Raw genomic sequence first — 9007 nt, 5'->3', positions numbered from 1 at the left:
CCGCCTGTCCCTGCTGCCCGGCTGCCACTCGGTGCTGCCTCGGCGGAGGACCCCGCTTGTCCAGCCCTGTTGCCGGCGCTGCACTCTTTAAGAGCTGGGTCCGGCCGCCCGCGCTGGCCTAGGGAGAGAAGACCTTACGTGCGCTTAGTGTCTGTCTTCAAGGAGCTCTGAGAAGAGCCCAGAGAAGCCACTCGTGCCGTAGATATTAGTTGAGCGCCCACTGTGTGCTAGGCAGGCACTGTGCTGGGTACTGGAGTAAAAACAGCGTCACCCTACCTTTGTGGAAATACTGTAACGGAGGGCAGGAGGAAGAAGAGCAAGATAATGAAGCAAATGAGTGGAGTAGAGTGAGAAGAATGTGATTCAGGGTGGTCAAAGAAGGCCACAGTAAGAAAGTGACCATTAGGTAAAGATACGAGGGCTGATCATGTGTAAACCTAGGGACAAGCTGTTTAGAGCAAATACAGTGCAAAGGCCCTAAAGGAGGGGACGCGACTGGCCGTCTTCAAGGCAGTGTAGAGTGTGGCTGGAGGGGGTGGAGAGGAGAGCTGACAGCAAGCCACCTCGCTAGAAGTTTGGGTCCTTGGCATTCCCGTTGAGTGAGAAGAACAGAGGGGAAGCAGTGATTGCGACCAGTTACAGTTGTACCAGTGCAGCTGAGGTAGGGTGGTGGTTTGGACTAGGATGGGAGTGGACACTGATGAGAGTAGGGCCACGGGGAGTTGCTGCCAGATTGGAGGTGAGTGTGGAGGTGCAGAGAAGCCAAGATGACACTTGAGTTTCTGGTCTCAACTGTTAGAAGGACAAGCAGCCACTTGCTATAATGGAGAAGGAGAGAGTAGGGGGAGAGCAGGGGAAGGTGACAGCTTTGAGCTCTGTTTTGGTCATGGGAATGCCGCTAGGGCAGTGACGGTGAACCTTTGAGAGATGAATGCCCAAACCAACGCAAAACCCACTTATCGCAAAATATGTCACTGATATGATTCTTTTAATTTTGGGGGGAAGATACTCAGCAGAGGAATAGCTGGGTCAAATGGGATTTCTAGTCCTAGTTGTTTGAGGTATCTCCATATTGATTTCCACAGCAGTTGCACCAGTCTGCCCTCCCACCAACAATCAAGAAGGGTTCCTTTCTCCCCACAGCCCCACCAGCATTTGTTATTGGTTGATTTCATGATAGTAGCCGTTTTTTCTGGGGTGAGGTGGAGGAATCTCAACGTTGTTTTCATCTGCATCTCTCTAATGACCAATGATGTTGAACATTTTTTATACGTTTATTTGCTGCTTTTACTTCTTTGAGAAATGTCTGTTCATTTCAGATGCCCATTTTTTAATTGTGTCTATATTTGGGGGGATCTGATTTTTTTTAGTTCTTTATATATTCTAGATAGTAAACCTTTGTCTGAAGAACAGCTGGTAAAAATTTTTTCCCACATTGTAGGTTGTCTCTTTACTCTGTTGGTTTCTCTTGCAGTGCAGAAGCTTTTTAATAAGATGAGATCCCGGTTATTGATTCTTTGTGCTAGTTCCTGTGCTACTGAGGATTTGCTGATAAAGTCTTTTCCTGTGCCAGTGTCTTCAAGAGTTCTACCTAACTTGGGCTGGGGATTTAGCTCAGTGGTTCTGGCACCTGCCTCACAAGCGCAAGGACTCAAGTTCGATCCCCAGTAAAAAAAAAAAAAAAAAAAAAAAGAGTTCTACCTAATTTACCTTCCAGCAAGTTTAGTGTTTCTATTTTAATATATAGATCTTTAATCCACTTTGATTTTAGTTTAGTGCATGGTGAGAGATAGGGGTCTAGTTTTAATCTTGGGCAAGTTGAAATCCACTTTTTCCAACACCATTTATTAAAGAGGCTATCTTTCCTCTAGTGAGGATGGCTAGCTCCTTTGTCAAAGATGAGGTAGCTGAGTATATCTGAAGTTGTTTTTGCATCCTCTAATCTAGTCCATGGATCCTTGGGTCTGTTCTTTGCCAGTACCATGCTGTTTTTATCACAGTGGTTTTGTAGTATAGTTTCAAGTTGAGAATTGTGATAGCCCCTGCCATGTCTCTGTTGCCTAGAATTGCTTTTGCTATTCTAGATCTCTTCTGGTTCCAAATGAATTTTTGGATTGTTCTCTCTAGTTCTGTGAAATACACTGCTGGGATTTCAATCTGGGTTGCTTTGAATCTGTATAGCAGTTTTGGAAGTAGAGCAGGGCCTTGTCCTTAACCCACGGGTCCCAGGGGCCTGGACAATGCCGGCAAAACCACCATCCTCAAGAAGTTCAATGGGGAAGACGTGGATACCATCTCACCGACACTGGGGTTCAACATCAAGACCCTGGAGCACCGGGGGTAAGATGGAGTCCTTGCACTGCCTGGGCAGGGTGGGCAGGATGGGCAGGGTGGGAGAGGAGCTTGCTGACCCTGCCTCCCGCCCTGCTCAGGTTCAAACTGAACATCTGGGATGTTGGTGGCCAGAAGTCACTGCGCTCCTACTGGAGGAACTACTTTGAGAGCACGGACGGCCTCATCTGGGTGGTGGACAGTGCTGACCGGCAGCGCTTGCAGGACTGCGCTAGGGAGCTGCAGGGCCTGCTGGTGGAGGAGGTGCGGCCTGGAGGTGGGGCTGCTTCCTGCTTTGGCTCGTCAGCTGCGCCTCCCAGAGGGCCTCAGAGGAACACCAAAGATAGGCTCTTGTTTCTTACCCAGTGAAGTGGCACGTGCCTATAACCGTGCCTGTAATTGTAAGCATGAGGCTGGAGGAGCATTGTGAGTTCGAGGCCAGCCTGGGCTACATAGTGAGAGCCTGTCTTGAGACAAAGTAAAAGACAGGATCCAGGATCCATCCCTTCACTAGACCCATAGTACCACAGGCAGGGCCCGTGCTGTGAAGTGAGCCCCGGTTCATGTCCTCTCCTCCCTTGGGTTTCACTGCTTCACCACCCTGAGTTTGTCTGTCTTGGGATGGAGATGACAAGACTGATAAGGTGATACAGGTAATCCTAGCCACTGGGAGGCGGAGGCAGGAGGATTGTAAGTTTGTACCCAGTCCGGGCAATTTAGCAAGACCCCATCTCAAAATAAAAAATATGAAGGATTAAGGCCATAGCACAGTGCTCCTGGGTTCAATCCCCAGGACTGCAAAACAAAACAGAAAAACAAGAGCAAGGAAAGAGGAGGGGCTAAACCAGGAGCCTTCAGAGAGCTAACTTATGGCCAGTCTGTAAATCTCTGACTCTGCTGGGTGACCTCAAGAAGGCACTTAACCACTCTTAACCATATCTCTGCCATGGGAATTACAGCTGAGCTGATTTTGTAATTTATTGTCTGGGCAAAAATACTTCCCTTTAAGTAAAATTTCGGATTCACAGAAAAGGTACAGTGATTCCCTTTACCCTACTTACCTGATACTAACATCTCACATATCCTTGGGGTACCTGCCAAAACAAAGAAATCAATATTGGCTCATTACTATTATTTTAACTACAGATCTTATTTGGATTTCACCAGTTTTTCCACAGATGTGTATTGTTCCAGGATTTGATTCCGTTTACTGTATCACATTTCACTGAGAGGGAGGGAGCCAGTAGTAGCTCTCGGGGCCGAGGCACCACGGACTGTACCCCTCCTGGGGTGTCGTGAGCCAGGCCTGGCAGGTGGAGACCCTGAGGGCTGCATCACCCCACCCAGCCCAAGGACTCCTGGCTTCAGACACAGACGTGGATGTCATAGGAGCAGAGGCAGAACAGTGAAAGGGCGCCAGGACCTTGGTGCCCCTGTGCATGCCAGGCCATCAGACCTGAGCTGACTCGAACTGCAGAGGCCTCAGACCACCTTGCCCAGTACCCTCCCCTGCTCACAGGAGGGGAAACAGGCATGGAGGAGGGCAGTGCCCACTGGGTGGGGCTGGCCTCACTGGGTGTCCCCACTGCCCACCCTGCGGGGACTCTCCCACCACTCCGGCCTTGCCCTGATCTTCCAGCCTGGTCTTTAGATACCCTGGGCCAGTCACAGGGTCTAGGCTGCCCTCAGAGCCCCATCTTCTCTCCCCAGCGCCTGGCTGGAGCTACCCTCCTCATCTTCGCCAACAAGCAGGACCTTCCCGGAGCGCTGTCCTCTAATGCCATTCAAGAGGTGAGGCCAGGCCCCGGGACAGGCTTGCTGAGGAACCGGGCACGGGATTCTTTATCCACGCACTGCCAGGGCTTTCTTAGTCCTCGCTGTTTTCAGTGGTTGCCAAGGTGTAGGGGTGACCTTGCAGTGGTGGCCTACACCTGGGCCTGCAAACAGATTGTTCCACAGGGTGCCAGGAGCCCAAACACTGTGCTTCCCCATGATGCTGGATGAGCTCGTTTCCTTCTTACCACAGCCTCATGAGGTGCAGGAACAACTATCATTTTACAGATGGTGCAGTGGTCAAGACACAGGTTAGGTGATTTGCCCAAGGGGTCTAGCCAATAGGTAGACATGTCAGGATTTAAACCCATCCACTCTAACCCTGCAGCCTCAGCTTAATTTCTATTCCAATGGGCAAACATTAGAATGAGAAAGAGCAGTTTAGAATGGTGGCTCTGTCACTTCCTGGCAGTGTGACCTGAGGCAGGTCGCTTAACCTCTCTGAGCTTTGGTTTCCCCCTTGGTACAATGGCCAATACAATCCATAGATGGTACAGTAGAGTGGATGAGATGCCATTTGTGGGGTCCTGGCACAATGCCTGGGTCCTGCAGTCACTCGGGAGCCTGTGTTACTTACCAGGGTCACTGGCATGAAATCATGGAAAGCCTGAGTGCCCCGGTGGGTAGGAACCCTCACAAGGGGCTGGCAGAGGCTGCCCGGATGAGATGACCTTAGAGGAGTGGCACTCGCCAGGGCCAGGGAAGGGATGGGCACCCCAGGCAGGAGCCATGGCAGCTGACACTACCACATCTCTGTCCCCAGGCCCTGGAGCTGGACTCTATCCACAGCCACCACTGGTGCATCCAGGGCTGCAGTGCCGTCACCGGGGAGAACCTGCTGCTAGGCATTGACTGGCTGCTGGATGACATCTCCAGTCGCATCTTCACAGCTGACTGAGCCACTCCGGATATCCCTGCCTCAAGGCCCAGGCCCCAGCCCTTACCCACACCACCCAGAGAGCATGGGCGCCAGCCAGTGGACTGACATGCCACTCCCTGCCCCCAGAACCTGCTGCTGCTGCTGCCCGGTGCCCTCCCAGGGCCAAGGAGGAAAGCACTGGGGCTGGGAGGGGACACCGCTGCTGCTGTTGAGGCCCGCCCTGTCCTGTAGTCAGTGAGAATAAAGCACTCCTTACCTGGCTTGTCTGTGACTCTACCATTCAGAGACCACCTGGGAACCCAGAGTCTGGCAGGGGACGGGAAGGACAGAGCTGACTGCTCTGGGGTCAGAGGGATGTGCAGAGGCTGCAGAAGCTCAGGACAGGGCTGCAACTAGCAACTTGTGGAAAAGCCAGGTGGCCTGCCTGGGGAGGTGATGCTAAGTCCCTGAGAGAAGGAAGCGTGAAGTTGTCTGGGTAGAAGATTAGAGGGCAGTTCATGGAGGCGACTGTAACCCTCCCCTCACTGGTGGGAATTAAAGGGATAAGGGATGCAGTCCCAGAACAGAGCTTGGAGATTGTTGAACAGAACTACACTGAGAGTCCGCTCCCAACTTGCCTTTGTAGCCAGGCCCCTTGTGCAGTGGACAACCTTCCCAGCTATATGAGGCATCACAGTACAAGCAGAGGCATGAAGAGCAAGGGCTCCTGGGAAATGTGGAGGGGCACCACCTTGTGTACAGGAGTGAGGGGCAGGGTCTACATCAGGCAGGGGTAGCTAGGCCTTTCCTGAAGGCTACAGGGCACTCTGAAGCAGAGCCACCCTCAGGTCTCTTTCCAAGCAGCAAGAGTGATGGGCGTCTTTCATCACCCGCGTCACTGCAGGGGCCAGGGCTCTGTGCTAAGCACCCCCACAGGCCAGGACGGAGGCGAGAGATCACAAGTTCTAGATCAAAGGGCTCGGGGTTGAGAACTTTCCTAGCATTCATGAAGCCCTGGGATCCATCCCCAGCTTCGGGGGATGGGGTGGGGGGAACTGAGCCTATACAGTGGGTTGGCTGCATCCCCTTCCCATTCAGAGGATGCTGGCCCTCCAGGAGGGTGAGCAGCTTGCTCCAAGCCACCAGGCTAGAATGGGAGCTGAGCTCAGACCCCACCGTACCCGGCCCCTGCACAGTGCTGCCTCCCCTGAAAGCAAAGTCGGGCTATCTCTGCTTGAAATCCAAATGGCAGGGTTGGGGCCTCCTGGTGGGCACCTGCCACCCAACATGCCCAGTGCACTCTGCCCGAGGGCAGAAGAGAAAGTAAAAGTGAGGAAGAGGCACTGGGATCTCCTCCCCCAGCGTCCTCCTTGGTGCCCCCAGGGAAAAGACCCATTGCAGGGCCTCCAGAGGCCCACAGTACAGAGCCCCTCCCAGACTGCACAAAAGCTAGCTCTCGTCAGGGCAGGGGGGAAAGGACGTGGGGTGCACATGAGCAGAACCTTGATGGGTAAGCTGGGTTATGTGGTCAGGGACTGGCAAAGAGCAAGGTTTTGCTCATGGAGGTCTGGGGTGGAGTCCGGGCTGGGCGGGCGGTCTCCACGGTGAGGTCAGGCAGTTTCTTCTCTTCCTCTTGTGCCAGCTGGGCTTGTTCCTCCTGGGGATGGGGCAGGTGCAGCGGGAGACCTGGCTAAGGCAAGGGGCTAAATTGATACAGACGGTGATAGAGAAAACTTTTATAAATAGCAAAACCTACGAGATGTCACAATGTAAAATGACTTCTGCCATCCCTAACAGCAGTTTGCTTTGTTTAGTTCAAAATCAACAGACACCAGAGGCATCTAGTCTCATCCTGAGATAATGGCACAGCAAGACCCCTAGCTCAAAAGTTTTGTAAAGATGAAAAGAACCATCCTTAACTTTGTTTTCCTGACCAGGAATGCCCCTTCTCCTGGGCTAGAATATATAGCCAGAGGAATCTTAAAGGTAAACTCCCCTAACAAGAAAGTGCTACATCTGGGCAGTAGCTAGACTAATCTCAAAGGTAAACTCCCCTAAGAACATAGAAGTGCTACAGCTGGGTTGAAATTCAACTGTCTCGCCACCATGATTTGTACATCAACAATGTGGATTGTGAGAATGAAACATGACCGCCTGAATGAGATCAAGGCTGTAAAACCCTATAGAAGAGGGAGTTGTAACCCAGTATGCGGTCTGTCAGGGCACTGCTTTTGAGTGTGATCGACTCAGCCTGCTGAGCAGGTTCTTTTCTTTTCTTTTCTTTTTTTTGGGGGGGTATCAAGGATTAACCTCAGGACCTTGTGTTTGCAAGGCACACTCAGCACCACTGAGCTAAATCCCCATTTCCCCAGCAGATTCTTGATTCACATAATGGAAAATAGGAAGAAGAACTTCAGGCCTCATCAGGCAGGTTTATCATGCAGAATTAGCCAACGGAGACTAGGAAAGGCTCCAGCTAGACGTGCCAGCGCAGCTCACTGACTCAGGGGTTCAGCCCGGTCACTCACAAAAAGCAGGGGCCAGCTCCGGGGTTAGCTGAGGTGGGCCAGGAGTGTGGGTCACTAACTCGGCCCTCCCTGCTGTGCACAGCTGGGGAAGAATCCCACAGCCTGCGGGCTATTTGGCCCCCATAGACTGTTTCTGCCTGGGGTGGTCTCAGCCTTATGAGACTCTGCTGGAACCCAAGGTGACTCTGTGTTTGGGGCAGTGGGGCTTCAGGGCACAGCTAACTGGCTCTGTAGATCCCTTGGTGTCCTCACTTAGTGAAGGGAGTTGACATGGGCTAGGCAGATTTAGGGCCAATAAATCTTGTTTTGCATGATTCATATACTTATATCCAGAGCTTCAAGGTAATAAGGATACAAAACGAAGGTTTCTGTAAGACCTAGGGCCTTACTTCCACTCTGAGGAGATTGAACAGCCAGAGGGCCTCCAAGATGCTGGGCCTCTAGCCCAGCGATTGCTCCAGGAGCTTGACGAGCAGCGAGAATCACCCAGGAAGGAACACACCGGACTCGTTGGAAAACAGATCTTTATTAGTCTGGCCAGACGGCACTCCCGGAGCCAAGCAGCTCAGAGAGGCATCAGCTCAGGGGCTTAGGCTGTTTTTATAAGGGGTTATGGGGGGAGTTAACACTCAAAACTTACAGGAAGGGGACAAAGGCAAGTGGTCATCAATCCTGTACTCGGCCGATACGTACTGATGGTCAGCAGATCGATTGCCCATTGTTTCACAGATTGTGGTGTTCGGAACATTCAGTTACGGGCAAACAAGGAGTGGAGTGATTTACTTCGGGTCTCTATGTTTGTTACAGTTAATCACAGTTGGGGCTAATTTAAGATTACAATGCAGTCCCACAGTTCTACTTCTAGTTACCTATAGTACCCTACCTGTAAGCCCATGAAAACTCATGGATGCTTTTGTTTTGGTTCATTTTTGGTTTTTGAGACAAGGTCTGGCTGTATAGTTCAGGTTGGCTTTGAACTCGCAGCAATCCTCCTGCCTCAGCCTCCCCAGTGCTGGGATTATAGGTGTGTGCCACCAGATCCAGCAAGAGTCATAGTTTTTAGGAAAACCCCTTTGAAGTTCCTGTGGATCCTTTTTTCCTCTTTTATTTTATTTAAAAAAAATTTTTTTGGCAATCCTCCTGCATCAGTCTGAGTGGAGTGCTGGGATTACAGGCATGTGCCATCATACCCACCCCCTGTCTTTCACAAAAGAAAAATCATGATTTAAATGAGTAAGGGGTTAAGGGCCCAGGAGATTGTTGGTCTTCCATCCATCCCTATGTGGCCTCTGTCACTTTTTTTTTTTTAATGAGTTGCTTCATTTCCAACATTTTTTTTTTTTTTTTGGAGACAGACAGGATCTCCTTATGTAATTCAGGTTGGCCTTGAACTCACTATGTAGCTGAGGCTGGCCTTGCCTCAGCCTCCTCTGTCACCTTTTTATGAGTGACTTTC

General features: G+C 51.2%; 1 protein-coding gene across 1 annotated transcript in view; it reads left to right on the top strand.

Annotated features, from left to right (window-relative positions):
* The window catches only part of Arl2 (ADP ribosylation factor like GTPase 2), a 6400-nt gene extending 1101 nt beyond the window's left edge, over nucleotides 1-5299 (top strand). The window contains exons 2-5 of the mRNA XM_010636020.2: nucleotides 2230-2340; nucleotides 2433-2595; nucleotides 4042-4122; nucleotides 4928-5299. Of these exons, the coding sequence (XP_010634322.1) occupies nucleotides 2230-2340; nucleotides 2433-2595; nucleotides 4042-4122; nucleotides 4928-5062 (490 nt within the window). The 3' untranslated portion in view covers nucleotides 5063-5299. The remainder of the gene's footprint in view (nucleotides 1-2229; nucleotides 2341-2432; nucleotides 2596-4041; nucleotides 4123-4927) is intronic.
* Nucleotides 5300-9007: the final 3708 nt, after the last annotated feature.

This window comes from Fukomys damarensis, unplaced genomic scaffold, assembly GCF_012274545.1.
Source record: "Fukomys damarensis isolate Sample0158 unplaced genomic scaffold, DMR_v1.0_HiC HiC_scaffold_27, whole genome shotgun sequence".
Taxonomy (NCBI): Eukaryota; Metazoa; Chordata; class Mammalia; order Rodentia; family Bathyergidae; genus Fukomys; species Fukomys damarensis.
The sequence above is the reverse complement of the archived record's forward strand: the minus strand, read 5'-3'. Positions and strand labels throughout refer to the sequence as shown.